The sequence below is a fragment of the Bradysia coprophila genome, unplaced genomic scaffold, assembly GCF_014529535.1.
Source record: "Bradysia coprophila strain Holo2 unplaced genomic scaffold, BU_Bcop_v1 contig_235, whole genome shotgun sequence".
NCBI classification, from domain to species: domain Eukaryota; kingdom Metazoa; phylum Arthropoda; class Insecta; order Diptera; family Sciaridae; genus Bradysia; species Bradysia coprophila.
This window is the reverse complement of record NW_023503496.1, coordinates 1,435,339-1,457,701: the sequence shown is the minus strand read 5'-3', so window position 1 is coordinate 1,457,701 and position 22,363 is coordinate 1,435,339. Positions and strand designations below refer to the sequence as shown.

General features: G+C 38.7%; 3 protein-coding genes and 3 non-coding genes across 7 annotated transcripts; 2 read left to right on the top strand and 4 right to left on the bottom strand.

The window, feature by feature from the left end:
* Window positions 1-3,874: 3,874 nt before the first annotated feature.
* On the bottom strand, window positions 3,875-5,212 carry LOC119077417 (translin-associated protein X). Its single transcript, XM_037184629.1, has 3 exons — window positions 4,726-5,212; window positions 4,166-4,639; window positions 3,875-4,089 (listed from the first exon to the last, which is right to left on the bottom strand). Exons 1-3 carry the CDS (start codon window positions 4,923-4,925, stop codon window positions 3,903-3,905), a joined length of 861 nt encoding a protein of 286 aa, XP_037040524.1. The 5' UTR covers window positions 4,926-5,212; the 3' UTR covers window positions 3,875-3,902.
* A 2,331-nt stretch (window positions 5,213-7,543) lies between these two features.
* Window positions 7,544-9,348, top strand: LOC119077387 (dimethyladenosine transferase 2, mitochondrial). Of its 2 annotated transcripts, XM_037184587.1 has the most exons (5): window positions 7,551-8,052; window positions 8,119-8,342; window positions 8,413-8,598; window positions 8,695-8,849; window positions 8,911-9,341. In XM_037184587.1, the coding sequence occupies exons 1-5, from the start codon at window positions 7,641-7,643 to the stop codon at window positions 9,263-9,265; spliced, it is 1,332 nt and encodes a 443-aa protein (XP_037040482.1). In that variant the 5' UTR covers window positions 7,551-7,640; the 3' UTR covers window positions 9,266-9,341. The 2 variants fall into 2 exon arrangements, with proteins under 2 accessions (XP_037040481.1, XP_037040482.1); XM_037184586.1 differs by having other exon boundaries at window positions 7,544-8,342; window positions 8,911-9,348.
* Window positions 9,349-9,956: 608 nt separating this feature from the next.
* On the top strand, window positions 9,957-10,075 carry LOC119077527. The gene has a single exon (XR_005087825.1). It is a non-coding gene; the product is annotated as a 5S ribosomal RNA (ribosomal RNA).
* A 207-nt stretch (window positions 10,076-10,282) lies between these two features.
* On the bottom strand, window positions 10,283-10,401 carry LOC119077530. Its single transcript, XR_005087827.1, has one exon. It is a non-coding gene; the product is annotated as a 5S ribosomal RNA (ribosomal RNA).
* A 303-nt stretch (window positions 10,402-10,704) lies between these two features.
* Trnaa-agc lies at window positions 10,705-10,777 on the bottom strand. Its single transcript has one exon. It is a non-coding gene; the product is annotated as a tRNA-Ala (tRNA).
* A 5,504-nt stretch (window positions 10,778-16,281) lies between these two features.
* On the bottom strand, window positions 16,282-17,359 carry LOC119077425. Its single transcript, XM_037184639.1, has 2 exons — window positions 17,027-17,359; window positions 16,282-16,972 (listed from the first exon to the last, which is right to left on the bottom strand). The coding sequence occupies exons 1-2, from the start codon at window positions 17,298-17,300 to the stop codon at window positions 16,494-16,496; spliced, it is 753 nt and encodes a 250-aa protein (XP_037040534.1). The 5' UTR covers window positions 17,301-17,359; the 3' UTR covers window positions 16,282-16,493.
* Window positions 17,360-22,363: the final 5,004 nt, after the last annotated feature.

Below are 22,363 nucleotides of genomic sequence, written 5' to 3'. Positions count from 1 at the left end.
TTGGGATAGCTCAAATTGTCAGTGTTAGTTCCTATGAAAAAGGACGTTTTCGTAAGGAAGAGACTATTGGCACCGGGTTCCAATAGTCTCTTTATTATACTAATGCTAATCGCACCCGGTGCCATTAGCCACAGTATTATAAAAAGACTATTGGACTATTGGACTATTGGAAAAATTAAAATTTGAATAAAAAATCAGGATATTTTGAAAATTAAACTTGTTTTGAACACAATCCTAGGGAATTCATCTTTTTACAAAATGTAAGGTAAAGGCTGATTGTTTGATCCTGCAGAATTCATCCTTTTACGAAATGTAACGTATCGAACAATCCGCCTTTACATTACATATCTCAATACGATTAATTCCCTACGATCGATGAAACTACCTTTACGTTAAATTTCGTAAAAGGAATAATTCCTCAGGATTGAACACCGCCTTTACGTTACATTTCGTAAAAGGACGAATTCCTCAGGATCGAATGATCCGCCTTTACGTTAAATTTCGTAAAAGGACGAATTCCCTAAGATCGAACAAACTACCTTTACGTTACATTTCGTAAAAGGATGAGTTCCTCAGGATCGAATGATCCGCCTTTACGTTAAATTTCGTAGAAGGACGAATTCCCTAAGATCGAACAAACTACCTTTACGTTACATTTCGTAAAAGGATGAATTCCTCAGGATCGAATGATCCGCCTTTACGTTAAATTTCGTAGAAGGACGAATTCCCTAAGATCGAACAAACTACCTTTACGTTACATTTCGTAAAAGGATGAATTCCTCAGGATCGAACGATCCGCCTTCACGTTAAATTTCGTAAAAGGACGAATTCCCTAAGATCGAACAAACTACCCTTACGTTACATTTTGTAAAAAGATGGATTCCCTAGTATTGTGTAAAGTTTAGTTTTCAAAATATTCGGATTTTTTATTCAGATTTAAATTTTTCCGGGTGCCAACAGTCTCTTTATAATACTGTGGCTAATGGCACCAGGTGCCAATAGTCTCTTTATAATACTGTGGCTAATGGCACCGGGTGCGATTAGCATTGGTATAATAAAGAGCCACAGTATTATAAAGAGACTATTGGCACCCGGTGCCAATCGCATATTCGTTTTCGTAACTCCTAAACGTTTCTATAGATTTCTCGGAAATTATGGCTATGGAGGATGCTGAGGGTAGCTGAGGGTAAATACCCATGGAAATGCGAGCCGCAAACGTTAGGATGGACTCTGAGGAATGATGATATGTTAGAAAGTGACCTGTAGACCTCAGAGGTCTTCAACATTTCATAGATACAAAATAGAGTCGAAAAAACTGATGGAAGCTAACGATATCCTTGAGTTCTAGCGTTGGAAGCACCAGAGAGCAGTTGGAGGACACTAAAGAATAGTCATACTACTGTGGTAGATCATCATTCAAAACCATATAAAAGATGCTTGGCCTTACGTAAAGCACAGTACGTACGTGATTCCAATTTTTTTTTAAATATTGGGAATACCGCTTTCCTCTTCGGATCACGGATGTAACGTTCTATGCTATTCAACATAAGCAAACAAAACTGAAAACATAAATGCATTTACAGCCATATGACGAGACGTGTGTAGGACTATGGCCATGGCACTGTAAAATACACCAGGCAGGAGCTGTTCATTTTTGAAAAGTCAATTAAGAGCCTAATTCATGCCGTAAGTACGCCTCAGAATCTGAGTTTTAATTGAACGAACAAAGCATGAACCGAACAATAAATTTCAAATGTTCCCTGTATGAGATTGGGGTGATTTAGCGCTGCGTAATAAAGACCTTCGCACGTTCTATTTTGAATTTATAGCGCACTTACAGCATAGCGTATTCATGCTGTAAGTGCGCTATAAATAATAGTATGAAAACGAACTCAAGCAAACATTGACTACTGGATAATGGAGGTCCTAGTCAAATCAAGCGCTCCGTCCTGATTGGTTTCATTCTGCCCTGCTTAGACTAATCATACATAGAGCCATTTTCACTAGCCATTTCCTATCCATTTTTCCAACGCACTTCAAACGTGATCAAAGGGGCAGGTGCAGAAAGTACTCTATTTTACATGAAAATGTTTTTACGGTTGTGTGACACACTGTCAAGTTTCAGTACCCTATTAGGAGTACGACTCATGAAGTGTGTTGATTTGTTATAAAAGAAGAGACATTCGAAAGCTACATTCAAGCACTTCTGATTACAGTCGGGCGGCCATGCTCCAAGTTCACGAGCCTGAGATATGGCCTGGGAAAGTCATGCAAGTCCTAATAAGGATTTTTGAATATTTTTTTTAGATCAATAAAAGATGCGTTTCTTGCACAGACATTAATCCTTCAGACTCATCCATTTCTGGTCAAGATTATGGAAATTTTATTTCTTGGATGTTATTGAAGATGCAAATGAAAATTTCAATTTACTTTTACGAAAGATTTTTTGTGTGGCATGGCCATTAAATTGGACCCGTTCCTCGAAGAAACTATTTTTTGTGACTTTTTATGGAGTGACTCTGACTCATCCAAAATAATGTCGAATCCTGCCGTTCCTACCACTTCTTTGTTCTAGACACTACACATTTCTTGCATTCTTGGCCGTCGGAGCTATTTTTTTGCGACGGTTTGTTCATATGCCCAGATAGCCCTTGGTCCCAATAGTCCAAAACCGCAGTCGTTTAATTTTCATGTTTGCGTCTTGGCTGGTGGTGAAGGTGCAAAAGTCGAAAAAGGGTGTTTTTTATACGTGATTTACTGCCGCTGCAGACGATGGACACACATGTGTGGCGGCTCGTTGGATAGGTACTGTCCAGGAGACCCGGGGCAAAGACACATATCAAATGTGTACTCAAGCACTATTCAAAAATAACAAAAAGTATGTATCAGTCAAAGGCCGGAAATTTTGATGAGCTTTATTAGGTGATATTTTGTACCTGGTGACTGTTGTTGTACAAATCAGTGGTTGCCCTGATAGAGGCTTAACCCAGCTCTACAATTATACCTCAATTGCCATAGAAGTGAAAGGTTTCAGGATACTTTTTTGGGTATAAAGCAAATGTCTTCCTTCACTCGAAAGCAAAATATTGATTTTCGAAAAATACACGAATTATGCTATTTTTGATGTCTGCATCGAATGATCTAACCATAAACATTCTCCAGGTGCGAGATATCACCTTTTGAAGTTCATCAAAATTTACGGCCTTTGACTGACACAATATTTTTGTTATTTTCGAACAATGGCACAGAACATGTAAGATATCTATGCTTGCCCCGGTTCTCCTGGACAGTACCTATCCAACGAGCTGCCACACATGTGTGTCCATTGTCTGTAGCGGCAGTAAATCATGTATAAAAACACCCTTTTTTCGACTTTTGCACCTTCACCACCAGCCAAGACGCAAATATGAAAATTAAACGACAGCGGTTTTGGACTATTGGGGCCAAGGGCTATCTGGGCATATAAACAAACCGCCGCGAAAAAATAGCTCCGACGGTCCACTTTCAAAAAAATCCCTCTATGGAATTGCAGTAAATTCAAACGATTTTTCTGGTTCTTTCCTGGTTTTTTCTTTATGAACTGGCTTGTTGTTACCTTAACCATCGACAGAGTCCAGAAAGGAACCAGAAAAATCGTCATCCCTCCCGCGTAACAGCGCTATTCGCAACCTTTTAAAAGGTTTTGTGACTGATCGATTGTCACAAACCCTATTAAAGTGTGAAGGTGACACATCAAGTTCTTGCTCACCCTTTCAGGGTTTTTCGACTGATGATAGTTCATCGATCCTTTCGATTTTATGTTTTTCCTTGCATGCAATCGCCAAGTGTGCTTGGAAATATTCGAACCCAACGATGAAGAAACACAAACCGAATCCCATGTCGAAATCAACTTTATTTTCCGCTCAATAAAATCCTTCGTCAACATCGTCCGACGGCTTATCGACATTATCAAGCGAACCCCATTTGGCCGCCTCTCCACCGCGTACGGTTACATTGTAACAGACATTCTCCACTTTCAACACACTCTGGCGCAGTGTGTAGATTTTGTTGGTCATGTCCTTTTGGCGCATGTGACACAGACTCATGTAACTGAAACGATACAAATGCGGAAAAAATTATGTTCGGGATGGGAGGAGGAGTTGGAGTCACAGCTTTAAAAACTCACCCACTGTACAACGACTGCAAAAATGTGCACGCCTGGAAGCAGGTCTCAACATCTCCAGTGCCCAACGATGTGATGCACCGTCGCATTACTTCTCCACTCAAATCGCCAAGGCCAAGCATGAATTCCATCGGCTGTACCAGACATTTAAACGATTTTCTCTCAACGATACCGAGAACCGGATCATCGGCACCGTCTTTCTTCGAATTTTCTTTGTCCTCGCTCGAATCGCTATCACGTTCGTCGTACGTCATTTTATTCTGGACATCGGTCCAGTCGAGAATCTTATTTCCGCCGTTGACGTATTCATAGTAAGTGAACGCTTCGATGAATTCCTGCAGTCCTGGAGAGTAGGCTCTGGTGTACTGATACGGGTCGAGGCCACGCAGCTCTCTGGCTATATTGGCGAAATGTGTCTCACAAAGCGTCAACAGACGTGCGTGTGCCTCATTCAAAATGGGTTCATTGTTCGCATTTCTATTCAGGCGAAAAGGAAACAATCGAAAACAATGGGCAGGTCAGGTCAATGCGGGCCACTTAATAAACAAACATGACACACTCACTTGTTGGTCGCAGTGTGCAGTAGAAAGATGATCCGTTTGCTTTCGATCGTTATGTCCCGGCCAAATTTGACGATTTTCTCGTAGCGATCCTGTTTGTCGTCCAATTCCTTTGAGCATTGTTTGAAAATTGCCATCACCGGATTCGTTTCATCGAAAGTTTTCGTCTCCTTTCGGTTGAAATTCCGTTTGTTGCGACTCATTTTCGACTCAATTTTACGGTGAAATTCGGCGTAAAAGTTTGTAAACAAAATCGATTAACATCAGTCCTCTCAAGACACCGGTACCGTATGAAATGCCAGACGAAATAATAAACAAAAGAAAATATTGCCAGTGTTGCCATCGAATGTTTGAAGGTCAGTAAGTATTTACACGACAGTCAGTGTTGAGCGGCTGTAATTTAAAATCTTTGGACTTTCCATTTCCTTCTTTTGGAGCCAGGTTGCCAGTTTCTTTGAATTATATTTATCACGTTACTGGACGCTAACAGTTACAATAAGATTCATTAATAAATGTTGTTAGGTAGCTAGATAGGTTATTGTCTCTATAGTTGATCTAATAGACAACAATAAACGCCAATGACATCAATAAACGACAATAGAAAGCAATAGACACCAATAATAGGGTGTGTCGATTTCAATTATTTTTTTTTAGTCATTCCGGGTTCCGCCCTACCGCGATTCACCCTCGCACTAGCAATAATAATCAGCAAAAATTTTTTTTTTCTAAGTCAATATAAGCTTGCACCGTCACTTTTTCAAAAATTTTCGAGCTACACGAGATAGCTGGATTATGGGTCCGAACCAAAAAAAATCTACAGATGCTCTTGCAAAGTTTTCACTCTGTACGGCATCTAGAGGGTCTACTAGAACATACAAAAATTAAAAAAAGTTAAAAAAATGTTTTACCGTCATTTTGGTATAGCATCAAGTTTCACCGAGGTGGAATTTTCAAGAATTTTGTAATCGAGAAAGTCATCTCTTTTGGGTGAATTCTTTTTCAAGCTATTGTTGTGATAGCTCATTTTGTAGGTATTTCAATAGCGCATCCAGCAAACATACAGTTTAGATAGATAAATTTAAATATTTTTTGGTTTCGCTGTTGGAAGGCCCAAAAATTGGGCATTTCTTCGAGTATGGAGACAATTAACATTTTAAATACAGCAAGTAAATGAACAATTTTGACAGAAATTCAAATATTATTCATGAATAACACATTTAAAAGCTGAAAATAGTAAGATTTCGTTTTTTAAGAGAAGCCAATTTGTTATGTTTTCGAAAATACCCAAAGAAATGCCCCATTTTTGGGCCTTCCAACAGTGAAACCAAAAAATATTTAAATTTACCTATCGAAACTGTACGTTTGCTGTATGCGCTATTGAAATACCTACAAAATGAGCTATCACAACAATAGCTTGAAAAAAATTCACCCAGGTGAGATGACTTTTCCACTTACAAAATTCTTGAAAATTCCGCCTCGGTGAAACTTGATGCTATATTAAAATGACGGTAAAACATTTTTTTAACTTTTTTTAATTTTTGTATGTTCTAGTAGACCCTCTAGATGCCGTACAGAGTGAAAACTTTGCAAGAGCATCTGTAGATTTTTTTTGGTTCGGACCCATAATCCAGCTATCTCGTGTAGCTCGAAAATTTTTGAAAAAGTGACGGTGCAAGCTTATATTGACTTAGAAAAAAAACTTTTTTGCTGATTATTATTGCTAGTGCGAGGGTGAATCGCGGTAGGGCGGAACCCGGAATGACTAAAAAAAATAATTGAAATCGACACACCCTAAATATAACCGAATCAGATGTGCGGTGGCACGAAAGTTCGGTACAAAGAACTCTCATACCTTCGTTGAAAGCAAAAAATTGAATAGAAAGTTTGGCCATCTGTTGTGAGATACGAAGCCCCGTACGACGCGACGTTCGTTTCAAATGTAACACAAACTACAAATTGACCTAAAACAACGCACTGACAGTGCTATGCCTAAAATTTTATAAATACACATTAGCCTAGTCGGTTGGCCTGTAGAGGCGCCACATTTTTTTTATAGTACTTCAATCTCACTGGACTATTTTTTTGTGTAACAACTTCACGTCAGTCCAAAGAACCAAATTTTGAACGTTTTTCGCCATATTTTATTCGGGCTTCGATTACCTTACAAATGAAATAAAAATTAGGAAAAACCGAGAGGGAAACAACAATGGAGAATCATGTCCCACCGTTCGTCCATTCGCCTATTATTTCCCCATTATTCGCCTTCATTCGGTCAATATTCGCCTTATTCGCTCATTATTCGCCCAACATTGTCCCACCATTCGCTCGTGTTGTTTTCCCCTCGGGAAAAACGGATGAAATTTACTCGAGTTATATGCAAAATGCACTTAGGGTCAAGTAGCCTTTCACTCCTACACTATGATTGGCATTTGGGGTAGAATTGGGCGACACCATCCGACAAAAAATGACTTATGGAACAACAAAAGAAAATTTGAAAAGCCAAGATATAAGTATGGTTTCCACACAAAAAGTACGACGTGAGACAGCCGTGAGAGAGCGATCTGTCAAGTAAACAAAGCAAAATTTGGAAAAAAATCAATTTTGTCTCTCAAAACGGGGTTCTTTTTTGGTAAGTGGAAATCAAGCCTTACTGTCCAAATGTATGAACGAATGTTGTTTCTGTCGACTCAATGAATTTTCAACTATTTTTCACGAACTGGGTGCTCGCCTGTACCTTCAGTGTCATGTGTATACACGCTTTGGGTACTGCAACACTACTTATAAATTTGATGACAGCACTACACACTCATATGTGTATGACAGCAGTTGTCAGTCTCTACCGTCTATACATAATAAGAAAATGTAAACAAAAATTTCGTAATTTCTTCTCTGAAACAATTTGTTCCACCACCGTTACAATGATAATACAGCGTCGTCTCATACCGCATCTGGCACAGATTTTCCGGTCGAAGCATAATCTGATCTCATTTTTAAAGAATCCGAAAAGGGCCGTAAAAAATGCACGAGCTGCCGAAACGAAACTGAACCTGTCTTTTGTGGAATCTATGGACGATGGGTTCATCAGCAAGTTTCCGAAAAGGATAACCCGCACATCCCAAGTAAATTCGCTGGATGCACATCACTTGTACCTGGTCAATGACGAAACAGCGACAAAGATCGCTCGACACTTAACCGAATCAGTCGATCCAAGTAAAACGTTTGTCGAAACGAATCCCGGTCTGGGTCTGTTAACCAAATTGCTCGTCCAAAGTGACATCACCGATTTGCGGTTGTTTGAGGCCCATTCGGAATTTTCCGATGATCTGCAGATGATGTACACGGATGTCCAGCCCGATCGGGTGAAATTGAGAAATTTCGACTTAATCACCCTGCACCGGTCCCTTTACGTAGATCAATTGACTGGCGGTAATCGAATCGATAGGACACTTTCTGGACTGCCATCGACCGAATGGGAAAACGACACAAATTTTACGCTGTTCGGTGCAACCGGATCGAGTTCATTCTTCTGGCACCTCATCAATTCGATCGTGTACCAGAACAGCATACTGGCGCTGGGCCGATGTGAAATGTACATGGTTATGCCGTCATTGACGTACATGGTAAGTGTGGATGAGTATGGCGTTCAGCAATATGATGGAGAGCTTTTTGCATCTCAATCTTTTTTCGCAGACGTTGGCCGGCTCTAACAGCAGCGCACTTCAATATTACCGCTCCTTGTCGATTCTGTTCCAAATCTTTTTCGAGTATCAACTTTTGGACAAATTTCCGCGGGCGGATTTCTTGCCGCACCTTAAGAACCCGCCACGAGTTGGTAAATTGAACTTTAGGCTTCGGAACAATGTCAAGGGGATTCAGGTCAGTGATCTCTGGTGCTTCGAACCCTGACGTCAGAAAAGAATTCATTTCACCTCAAGCAGACACCTGACGCTAGACCAATTTACTCATTCACAGCTCGCGACAGTCGATCCGGAATTGATGTATTTCGTGAAAATTGTTCCGCGGAGTGACTTATACGAATGCTGTCCACCGAAACAAATCCAAGAGCTGTGGCATTTCATCTGCCTGCATTGCTTCGCTCGCCAAAACCGGATTATTCCGCTATTAGAGTAAGTCATTCGTCTGGTGTAGCCAATGCGGCACTGTTGATGTTCAACGAAATATTTACAGAAAATGGATACCAGGCTGCGGTGCTCGATTGCTAATTGATTTCTGTACAAAAGAACGCAAACGGCCGCAACGCATCCACAAATTTGATCTATTCGAACCACCGCCCAGCACCAATCGATCGATGACATTGTCCGACCGTGATTATTACGACAATTTGAACATTTACACCCAGTTCGGCGATCTACAGCCAACGCAACTGTTGACGTTGTTCCGCGAATTTCACGCGATGCCCGAGTATGCGAGTTGCAGTTTTGTGGCGTCGCTGGAGAGGGTTTTACAGAAGAAGACGGTCATTAAGTCGGACGAGAGTAGTGGAAGTAGTGCAAGTATCAAACAGGCGAGGGATGTTCGGTAGTGATTTTAGGAAAATGGAGAGAATTGAGAGAGAGGGAGAGGGAGAGAGAGAGAAATAAAAGTTTTCTTATGTTCATGTTGAATTCTCTGACTTTCTTGTTGTTTGTTTTTACCTTCAAGCGACCAGAGCCGATGAAACTGGATGGGTCATTATGCCATCCCAGTTTACCAAACTTTAGGATTTGCTCAAGAGCCAGATTCTCAGAGTAGATTGATGCAAACATGGAGTACTACTGATCACCGTTCATCACGAGCTAATGTTGTCGTTCCTGACACCTACCTAGTTTCTAAGAAAAATTACCATTCCAGGACAGGACCCACTGCCACTTCATTTCTTAAAAACTATTTGTAACTCCCACCAAGTCCTTCCATTCCACGGCATCTGCTTGATTCGTCTGTTCATAAAATGTTGATCAGATCGAAGGCACTTAAATCGGCAACATCGCAGCGTGCACAGTGGATGTCAGTGTTTAGACCTGAATTTGCTTCAGCTGCTCATACGGCTATAATACGGCTTTACCACAAGCAGGAGTATGTGTGTGCTCGTATTAATCACTTTGGATTGTATGACTAGACCAGCTGAAGCAAATTCGTGTCTAAATTTCACTGACGACCACTCAACATATTTTATGTGAATCTGAAATGAACAACAGGAACAGTCCATTATGTTCGCAAAGAAATCACCTCACATCGGCAACGGCCATACCATGATGAATGCACCAGTTCTCGTCCGATCACTGAAGTTAAGCATCATTGGGCGCGGTTAGTACTTAGATGGGTGACCGCTTGGGAACACCGCGTGTCGTTGGCAATTTTTTTTTCTTTCTTCCTCGAAGTATTCAATTCAGTCTATACTTCGTGCTCAGTTAACATATTGGTGCCCACATGCATATAGAACGGTCACAGCTTTTTTCGAATGAATATTTTCCAATTCATTTGAAAGCGGAACATAAAGCACGAAAATTCAAAAAATTCCATTCCACAGATTCAAAACGAATGTAAATTTGAAAAAAAAAAATGCCAACGACACGCGGTGTTCCCAAGCGGTCACCCATCTAAGTACTAACCGCGCCCAATGATGCTTAACTTCAGTGATCGGACGAGAACTGGTGTATTCATCATGGTATGGCCGTTGCCGATGTGAAATGATTTCATTGCAAACACTTTTTAGTTCCACCACATACCGATCGAAGTGATGGTATTAGTTACGTATCTATTGTGGACGGTATATTTTAGGCAATTTCGAAAGTTGTAGCCCGAACGAAGTTAGTGCTACAAGCGAAACTGTGTAAAATCAAGCGTCCACAAAAGATGCGTGTACAACATTTCATGGTGTAATTTACAAGAAACATTCTGAAAAACTTCATGCACATCGAAAAAAAATCCAAACAGACTCAACACAATCACATCGACTCTAAAAATGTAAGAAAAAAAAAATTCTGGAGATGCGGGGCATCGATCCCCGTACCTCTCACATGCTAAGCGAGCGCTCTACCATCTGAGCTACATCCCCATGTTATTCACCTCGTTCTTGTGTCGAGTGTCTTTGGCATATACCGCAATTCGTGTCCGTTTTTATTTTGTGTTGAATTGTTGGCTGCTGTTCGTTATTTGACATTATACTTGAATTCGTGTTGAATTTTTGATATTTCCATTATTAATTGAATTCGATTTTTCGATTTATAATTGAGATGATCGACTGCTTGTAGCCTCATAATGAATGTATGAACCTGATGGTGCTTTGAGACTTTAAGAAATGTTATGTTTAGAAGAGCACATTATGGAGAATAGAAATTGGAACAGCCTGCAGATCATTTTCGCACTAACAGATCACTTTTTGAGCATTACAATTCTGCAATGGGTCTCAGATTTTTTCAACGAGGGATTCTTTTGAAAAACAGCCTACCGAAATCGGACGTATTTTCCAGAGAACTTTTTGTATGTGCCTAAAAAGGACTTACGACTTTAGTAGTCGGTACTCCCACAATTGAAAACAATGTCTTGGTTGGGTCAATGGTTGAAGAAGCCAGTACCCCCATTGACAAAAATGTGGCAGAGTCAACGACTTTAGTAGTCGGTACTCCCACAATTGAAAACAATGTCTTGGTTGGGTCAATGGTTGAAGAAGCCAGTACCCCCATTGACAAAAATGTGGCAGAGTCAACGACTTTAGTAGTCGGTACTCCCACAATTGAAAACAATGTCTTGGTTGGGTCAGTGACTGAAAAAGTCAGTACCATTGAAAGCGAAAGTGAAACTATCTATGTGGTATATGAGCACACACCACAAAGTTTTGAACAATTTATTTATAAAGGGCCGATATTAGAATGTCAGAGAAGCTATTCCGATTGTTAATGTTAGTGAGCAAGGAGAATTCAATTCGGTTCGTTCATCTGATATACACAGCTCCTCAATGTGTTGTGCTAAAACACTTTTTGAACGATTTTTTCAGGTGCATCTGTGCGAAGCACCTGGTGCATTCGTTACCGCCCTGAATCATTTCCTAAAGATCCATCACCCAAAATCGAATTTTAACTGGTGTGCAATGACATTGAATCCCTACTACAAGGGGAATTTGTTTGACGGTGCAGTTCTCGATGATCGTTTAATAGTTGAAACACTTGACCATTGGGAGTTTGGGGAAGATTTGACTGGCAATATAAAAAACAAACGTAATGTAGACCGACTGGTGGCACGGTGCCGAAAAATGGGAAAAGTAATATATTTTCATGTTTCAAAATAATGATTCTGTAAGTGGCGTTTCTCTCTCAATACCTCTCTCTCTCTCTTTCTCCTCTAAATTTCAGATTAGTCTAGTCACAGCCGATGGTTCTGTGGATTGTACAGATAATCCGAATGACCAGGAGAATAAGGTACACCATTTACATTTATCCGAAGTGGTAGCAGCACTTCAAGTGCTGCAATTCGGCGGAACGTTTGTTCTAAAGATGTTCACATTCTTCGAGTTGACCACCGTCAGTCTCTTGTATTTTCTGGTCAACGTGTTTGACAAAGTTGATATATTTAAGCCAGCTACATCGAAACAGGGTAACTCAGAGGTATATGTCATTTGTAATGGTTATCAACGAGTTTATAAGAACGTCAGTTACGTGTTAGAAATGGCAAATCGAATGTCACACAGCGAAACCCCAATGTTCGATTTAAACATAATACCGAGCGATTTCATTCAAGAAGTCAATTGTTGTGCTGAAAAGTTTATGAACTTTCAAACAAAAGCAATCCGAACGAACATCTTCCATTTCCAAAAACACGAATCTCATCAGCAACACATGCACAACCTCCGGTATGAGATAAGAATGGAGTATTGTCGAGTCTATCGTATTAAATCGATTCCCGACCGACAGAAATTATTGTACGGTAAGCAATGTTCTGGCCAACTTAGTCATTACGATTCGAACAAAAAACCAGCTCAACTATTGATGACAGTCGTAGAGCGGCTTGTCGATAAAAAGCTTAAGGATTTTGCCGTCAAAAACTTTGTATGCCCACGAAAAGGACAATGTGTCTGTTGTGATTTTTACGAAAAGTAAAATAAGATTACGATTTTATTATTTAATTTGTACCTTCGTTAATCTCAACTAGTGAATGTAATTACCGTCACTTATTTAAAAACCGGTAAACGGTATTACCGAAATTTTTCAGTAAATCTACATTGCATAGACATGGGTTAATTAAGTTCAATTTTATGACAAAACGTAAAAAATTTCTTTGTCTTAAGCTTAGTGAGCTTCATGACAAACATACGTTGAATTTGAAAATAAAAAAAATAGTTTATTAAGTAAATACACCTCAAGTTTTTTCACTCCAATTTTACGATGGAGATTTTCCTTAAATCAAAAAGTTAGGGACTTTCCGAGTTTCTTCACGTACTCGAATGATACAACAAAATTTTCATACAAAATCAACGCACTTCAAGCAAAAGTGCTTCGCATGACAGCTGCCAAATAGAGTACTATTTTGTATGAAAAATGTTTCCAGTTTTGTTTCCAGCATGAGTGGTACTCTGAATAGGGTACTGAAACTGGCCAGTGTATCGAACAAATTTTGGCACTGTAAAAAAATTCGCACAATTTTCTCATCTATTTGGCAGCTGTCATTAATAGCGCTTTTGCTTGAAGTGCGTTGACAAAATACAAGTGACAAAACATCACAATTCTATATTTAACACTGTTAACACTTAGTTATGAATCTATGTTTGAATTTGCCTTCTCGGGCTGTGTTACATTGGGAAACCTAAGCGGGCTTGATATACATTTTGTAGACTTTTCAATATTTTTCAGCAAAACTTACTTAAATTTGACGATATAGGAAAAGTCGGTTGTCCTGGACAGGGGCCACAATTTTTTTCAGTACTTCATTCTTTGCACCCTTTGCGAAAATTCACGTGAAATATCCTCACTATGGTTGATAGATGGCTGATATTACTGACTATAGACCTTACGCATTAATAATTAATTTGTGAAAAATGTAATTTTGAGTAATTTTGTAAGTCAAATTCGTTATCATCATTTATGAAGTGAAAATGTCCTACCGTAAAGCCGGTAATCAAAAATTTATTTACCGGTAAACGGTAATAGCTATTACCGGTTTCTTCCGGTTTTTGATTACCGATTGCATTCACTAATCTCAACAACTAAAAATTTCAATAAATAAAATATGAAGTCTCAGATTTTTGTATGAAGATTCTCTTTCGGAAAAATCCTGGAAGATGGAACAAATCTCTTTTGGTCACCTCTGAACAAAGACTGCCTTCTGGTCGTTCCAGATGAAGGAATTTTTCCACACAGAAATTTCTGGAAGCTATAACTCGGGAAGGCAGCCTCGTACCCATTAGATCTTTTGGATCTAGTTGTCTTATGATACAAGCTTTCAAACGAGTATATTAAGACATGGGTACGAGGCTGCCTTCTGGTAGCTCCCGAACAAAGATTCATTCCATACAGAAAATTCCGGAAGCTGTATCTTGGGAAGGCAGCCTCGTACCAACAAAATCTTTTGGATTTCTTAGTCTTATTATACAAGCTTTCAAACGAGTATAATAAGACATGGGTACGAGGCTGCCTTCTGGTGGCTCCTGAACAAAGATTCATTACATACATAAAATTCTGGAAGCTGTATCTTGGGAAGGCAGCCTCGTACCAACAAAATCTTTTGGATTTCTTAGTCTTATTATACAAGCTTTCAAACGAGTATAATATGACATGGGTACGAGGCTGCCTTCTGGTGGCTTTTGAACAAAGATTCATTCCATACAGAAAATTCCGGAAGCTGTATCTTGGGAAGGCAGTCTCGTACCAACAAAATCTTTTGGATTTCTTAGTCTTATTATACAAGCTTTCAAACGAGTATAATATGACATGGGTACGAGGCTGCCTTCTGGTGGCTCCTGAACAAAGATTCATTACATACAGAAAATTCTGGAAGCTGTATCTTGGGAAGGCAGCCTCGTACCAACAAAATCTTTCGGATTTCTTAGTCTTATTATACAAGCTTTCAAACGAGTATAATATGACATGGGTACGAGGCTGCCTTCTGGTGGCTCCTGAACAAAGATTCATTCCATACAAAAAATTCCGGAAGCTGTATCTTGGGAAGGCAGCCTCGTACCAACAAAATCTTTTGGATTTCTTAGTCTTATTATACAAGCTTTCAAACGAGTATAATATGACATGGGTACGAGGCTGCCTTCTGGTAGCTCCCGAACAAAGATTCATTCCATTCAGAAAATTCCGGAAGCTGTATCTTGGGAAGGCAGCCTCGTACCAACAAAATCTTTTGGATTTCTTAGTCTTATTATACAAGCTTTCAAACGAGTATAATATGACATGGGTACGAGGCTGCCTTCTGGTGGCTCCTGAACAAAGATTCATTCCATACAAAAAATTCCGGAAGCTGTATCTTGGGAAGGCAGCCTCGTACCAACAAAATCTTTTGGATTTTTGGGTACGAGGCTGCCTTCTGATCCCTTCTGAAGAACAAGAAGCAAAAATTAAAAAGAAAATTTTCACGGGATGAAGTTTCTTATTGTGTTTTATTTCCTATACACATTACGTATTGACACTGCTAACCATAATAATAATAAAATATTTATAACAAATTACAATATTAACAATTTCACCGATAAAAAAAAAATCGATCGGGATTCGACCACGGTACATCCCGCACTCCAAGCTATGATAATTACGCTGCTCCACACAATTCTCTCTTTGCGAATTGTAAATCACATATAACTCTCTCAAATATCTCCTGTTAACATTGAGAGAGAAATTAAATTTTAAAATGAGAGTTTTGAGAGAAATGTGGATGCGTTCACTTTCACGGGCGGAACTCTCTCACGGGCTAACTTCACAGTAATAAAAAATGAAGAAGAAAAATTATATAAGGCAGTTTCCACGCTCAGTGAGAATTCACAATTTGTACTAACACACATAGGGACAGTAGTACTAGTGTTAAAAATATACATTCGTAGCACATTTTTGTTTGTTACCGGTATTTTACAGAAATTTGTAGCGGATTTTTGGTTTCTACCGGTATTTGGCGTCATTAATCTTTTGTTTTCAATGTAAAATAGCGCACAAAGTGCTATTTGCATACCAATTTGATGTAACCAATTTAACTTAGTAGCGTTTTGTTCGAAAACTTTCTGCCTATCGATATGGTGTTTTAAATTTTTTTTACTGATGAAACGTTCGGAACGGTGATAATTTTAATTATTTTATACTTATTTTACAATCAAATTTAACTTAATCCGTGATCAAAATGAAGTTTTGCCCTTCTTGTTATTTTTAAATGAAGTAATGGTTCAAATTGTATTGTGAAACTATAAGAAAACACCTTTGCCGTCGATGGCTGCATACTCTTTTTCTCACTTTAGAAACGTTCGGAACGACGCTTGATTTGGTTGTACTTGACAGATTTTTCATAATACTTTATATTTTTTTTGTTTAAATATGAAGATTCATCTTTACTTATCATTTAGAAACAGTTTTTAAATCATTTTTAATGTTTAAAATATCTTTATTTTGCATTGAAAAAATACCATGCACGAAAATGCTACAAAAGAACATGCCATAAACAAAGTCAATCTAGTGTGCCATTTCAAAAAAATTGCCCTGAGGGATATGTCAATATATAATATATGAAAATATTCAATGACGAATAACTCAGGGCAAGTTATAATTAACTGGTCTTTGGTATTCTCGCTGTAATCATCTATGGGAATTACAATGATGACAATTACCACAATGATGACATGTACCGGTATGAACAATGCAAAACTCAGTGTTATCTCTTCGAAGTTCCCCTTTCGAGTTGAATTTCCAACTTACTCGAACCAGAGTGTTCAAAAAGCTTTCATCGGGAGTAGTACCATGAACAGTGACATTACCTCGTTTACCAAGAGGCGTTGTTTCATATGATGAAATATGGTCACTGTACGGATCAATGCTTCTGATTCCAATAATCCTTTCGAGACCTAACTGCTTCAGAAGCTCAATAAACTCAATACAAAAAGCACTTTCCGGTGCTCGAGTACGGTTTTGTTGTGACATTCCGTACTCAAATGGACAAAGCTCACCTTCCGCAGTCATTGCCCATGTTCGGGGAACAATAAAAGTGCTCGTTGAAAGTTTATACTCTTCCCACAAATCTTTTTCACTGCTGCTTGGTGTTGCAGACTTGCCATCCTCTGTTGACAATAAGAAAGTTATATGGTGTATAACAAATCATTACCTTGAAGTACCTGCCAAATTCCAAGGCACAGCAACTGTTATGGAAGAATCTTCACTTTCGACGTCAACCAAAATCTCATGCTTCGACATTGAAAAGTGCTTGTGCACAAGACAAAGTGCAAAATCAGAAAACATGTTGTACTTCACAAACACATTTCCAAATTTTCCCAAAACATCGATGACTTTCTTCTCGTCGAATTCTTCAATGGCGTTACTGAGGAACGGTACGTCAGAGTAAAGGTTGTTTTTCGAGTTGACTGGAGGACACAGAACACAGGCGGCCATTGTGAAGTGTTCAACGACGATTTCGTAATGTGATGTATTCAGAGAAAAATCACCACAATTTATATTTTGAAATGTATGAATAATTTTGCACAATTTCGGACATGACATCAGGTTTTTTGTAGATACTTTAGATTAGATAAGCTTCCCATAAAGATTATATGTAGCCAATTTCATGTTTTATCACACTTCAATTCTTGTGAATCAATGAAAGTACACTGAAAACGAAAAACTATTTGGAATGCATGAAACAAATACTTCGTCTTACAGCCTGGTATAGATTCTGGATAATACAATATGGTTTACTTGGGTTGTCTTAAATTCATTCGAAGTTTTTTTTTGGAAATTTTCCAGGCCCGTAGCTAGGGCGTAAGCCCGAGGGGAGCTGGAGTAAAAAACAAAGATTTGAAAAATTACCGAATTTGTAAAAACAATTAATGTAGCTAAATACGTCTACGAGGGTTGGAATTAAAATCTTTGAGAACGTCGTCAACGTTTATTTCGGTCAATCTTTTAGACTCAAACGCCAAAGACGATAAATTTTGAAGTCTTTCGTTTTGGCTGCCCGATTCTATCTAATGCTGAAAACGAACATTCACAAACAGCCGTGATACACCCAAATATATCAACTATCGCAATAAAACGATAAACCTCGGGGAACACATCTTTCTTTCGATACAATTCCATCAACGAATTAAATCTCTTCAAAAATTTCTTGTCGTTATTTTTTTCTCATATTTATTCTTTAACTTTTCGATGTACTTTTGTGCTACAAATAATTCCTCTTTTGATGGAAGTTTAAGTCCTAACTTTAGAAGAGGCATCATCTTGTCGTAGCACAGTCTGAGTTGTCGAAGAATCGTTTCTTCATTTCTGACGAAAAGTCGTCAATTACTCGAAAAAACGTTGATCGAATTTCAATTTTCAAATCCGAATTACGTTCACCGATACGGTCCGTGATGATAAACGAATCCAGGTTTATCGGCCTACGTTTAACACGATTAGATATCACTTCCAAATTAAAGCTATCCTCGCATTCACATCACAGTTCGTCAAACGATAATGGAGATCTTAAATTTCCACCTCGGACATTACGCTCTCTATTACGGGGAGAGCTTCGCGACAACCGACATCTCGCGATTGAAGTATCTTGTCAGCAGGTGAAATCAAGTTAAAAAATGGCTTCATAAATACTAGCATGAAAATGAACTGTGGTTTTTTCATTGCCGCCAGAATACCAGTTGCGAGAGCCATATCGTCTGCATCGAAATTGTAGCTTGTGTTGGTTTTGACCTGGGTAGCAGTTCTAGCCATATTATACACACACTTTTTCGGAACAAATTTTGTGTGTAAATTTTTCTACATGGCTAAACTGATGTCGCCCGATGAAAAAGGTGCAAATCAACTTTATGTTGTCGAAAAATTCGCTTGCCATTTCGATGTTCGCGAAAATGACGACCAAATGCAAACGGTGGTTGAAGGAATCAATTTGCCTACTTCGTCCTGAATTATACGTTGAATTACACCGTGATCGCCACTCATGACATTCGCGCCATCATAGCATTGGCACAACATATTATGCAACAACTCCAGCCCATTCACTTGAAGACATTTTAGAATCAATTGATGGACCATGTTTGACTTATCGAATCGCGATTGAAATAACTTCCTTGTCAGTGCGATCTTTGGTTCCATCAGCAAATATTGTGTAGAACTATGTGTCTCCGCTCAAAATATCAGCAACTATACGGTGCGTCACGTATAAAAGTTACCAAAAAATTTTTCCTCTCACTCCTTTAAAATATGAGTAAAAAAACCAATACAGCTGGTAACTTTTAGAAAGACCCAGCGTTCCTCGGCATGAACGCCTCACAGCTTTTGAGCTCATCATTGTGCGACAGCTCGAATTCATACATGTTCCGAAACACAACATCTTCTTTGTGACTTTAAATGTCCCAGATCCCACGTATAGCTATACCTCGTTCGCAATCAGAAAAATTTATATTTCGACCACCGTTTTCATATAAAATCGACGTTTTTGAATAATGGTATGTACTCGACACAAGTTCACTTAACTATTTCACTCGAATTCGCTCTGAAACATTCACGTGAGTTCTTAATTTTACTGCGAAAAAACATACGAATACAAGATAATTCAAGTCCCTCGTCAAATCAACCGCTCCTGCCTGTGTTTAATATGCCGTGAAAGAAATCATTAAAAAAAATCAAAGAAAAGTTGTAATTTTTCACCTAACATACCAAGTGCTTAAAAGGAAATATTCTAGGAAGTATAGGAACAGGAGCATTCTGGCGTAGCTCGTAGTCAAGTAAAGACGTTGTGTTTGTAACAGGAAATATTTAACTGTAAATCTCAATATTAGCTAGAATTAAGCTACATGCCGCACAAAAAAGATAAATTCAAGAACAATACGCTTAAAAATAGAAGCCTATTGTTCTTTCAATTTATCATTTTTGGGCGATCTGTACACAAAAAAAAACCAACTTGGAAAAACTACATTACGCTGCCGTTCGAGAAACTCATAACTGTAGGAAGTAGCGCGGATCAGATACTCGTAGAGTTTCTATGGTGAAATTGATGTCATTTCAAATGCGGTAAAATATTTCACATGTAAATCGAAAATGCACCACAGAAACTAAGATTTGCTCTGCGTGTATTTGTTTAGAGAGCTTTTATGATTCCACACTTTTACGATGTACATCGACTAGTTCAACAAGAGATGGCGCACCGATTTCTGGTGTTTCACTCAAAATCACCATAGAAACTCTGCTCGACAGTTCGGTAAATACTTCGTGTTCCCAGGTTCCGAAAGGAAAGCAAGGGTGTTCGTTTGAGCCAAGGTTTTTAAAAAACAGGTTAAGACACCTTCGAGATGATCACGCAGCAGAACACAAATTTTCTACTAGCGCCAACTACGTCTAAAAAAATTTGTATGGCAAAATCAAGAATAGTACATTGTGCATCAAGTTTTGGAATGTCGATTTAAATTTTGTTGTTGCTGCCAGGGTTGTACACTGTGTGGAGGTAGCGACACTCAGATAATTGGCTGTCACACCACTTCTCATACAAAATTTTCCCCTCTTCATACAACGTTGGCTGTGGTGAATTTTTTCGTATAGAAATCGTGTGACGCCGTTTATCTGATAAAATGGCTTATGGCGTCACCTCCACACAGTATATGGCCTTGGTTGCTGCCTTCGTGGTTGACTTAACCTGTTTTTTTTTCTAAACCTTGGTTTGAGCCAGTCTGGAGACTGGAGCGAGCTCAAATTTGATGTGAAAACATTTCGATTGTGTTACGATTTCTTAACAAAATGGCGTGATCGTCATTAACGCGTGTGAAGATAGTTTGCATGAACTGTCGAATCGAAAAGTTATTTTCCTTTATACCGTCGTCCGGTGCTATTGCACTCTTCATATTGCTTTTGCTTACAATGAAATATTGCACGATTGATATTTCAACACTTTCCCTTAATGAATATTTTAATCCTTCAAAATGTTTCATTATACAATGCAAATATCAGTTCTAACATATTTCATTATTTTCACAGAAAATCTGATACCATTCAAAATTTAGAACTACTTTAGATTCCAGTGATTCAGATTCACAAATTTAAACTCAATTTTTCCCAGATCCATTCTGCAATCACTTTCCCTGAATCAAATACAATTTCTACGAATTTACTTCCCGCTTTCAATTTTCAATCGATTCGATTACGCGAATTTTCATCAATTTACTGCCCCTTAATCGAATACCTCAACAAATGTTGCATATCAATACGTCTCCCATAATGGATATTAAACTCATTTAATCTTCAGTACACTATTAGATGCAACATTACTATCCTCAGTTATCATTCAACAGGATAGCTTCAACACAACAGCCCAATGTCTTTGACCTGCCCACTGTTGATTCGATCAATTGCATTTGACCAATGTTATCTGTATGTCTAGTGTGTCTGGTGTAAAACTCAATGTTCGTTCTCGCCCCATATACTAGATATAGTAGACATTCTCTTGCTTTCTAAAACGATACACCAATGTATTAAATTAATAAATTCCAATTACCTCGACGTCCACACAGTTCTTGTTTTAATCATCAAATTTTTGCATGTGCCAACTAAATTGTTGCTTGTACCAACCAATTTTGCTGCTTGTGCCAACCAATTTGTTGCTTGTACATACAAACCCATTGTTGCTAATTTTTGTGTTGCGTCCGACGACCAACCAATTTTTGGAACAGCACTATTTCACAACTAACATTTCCTTTAGTCGCGTTGCAGGTTTTTTTTTTAAACACAGCGCCTGAGCTCGCTGCTATTTTTTTACCACGTTATTCCCCATTTCAGGATAACGTTTGACCCCACTGTACAGCCATTGTCCAATAATCTCGTTTATGTCCAGCTCGTCCTGATCTAGTTCCATTCCATGTACGTTCACTTGCAACATGGTCATTTCTATGACTTCTTCAGGTTAGCATTTTTATTGACCTCGATGACTATCTCTACAGATTTCATGTATCTGTCCAGACAAGTTAACTCCTTTTGTAGCTCAGTGATTATATCTCCTCAGATTTCTCTTTATCTGTCCAGATTTTTCACCTCCAATGCTACACCATGCACTTTGACCAGCGCATTCTACATTACGGTTGGCTATCCTCAATGAAATTTCTGTTTCAGCATCACAAATTTTCTATCCTTTTGTCCCAACCTTCTTGACCATTCCACAGGCCATAGATGACAATTTTTGATTAATTTGTTTTCCATGCCAACAGCCAAATCTCCACGTTGAACAACTGAGCGGCCGAAATCCAATTCACCGTTTGCATTGCCGTATCCTTGATCCTTGCTCGTGATTCATTCATTTGACTAAAACTTCCAAAAATCACGCCAGATTTTAACCCTTTTGTCTGTTGAATCCCTCTCACGCAACATCCATCCTGGACCTTAATGCGAAACTCTGATGACGATTTCCTCAGCATTTTTTTGATCAGCCATTTAGAATTTACGTAAATGATCCATCTCAAAGTTGTTTTTACTGCGTAAAA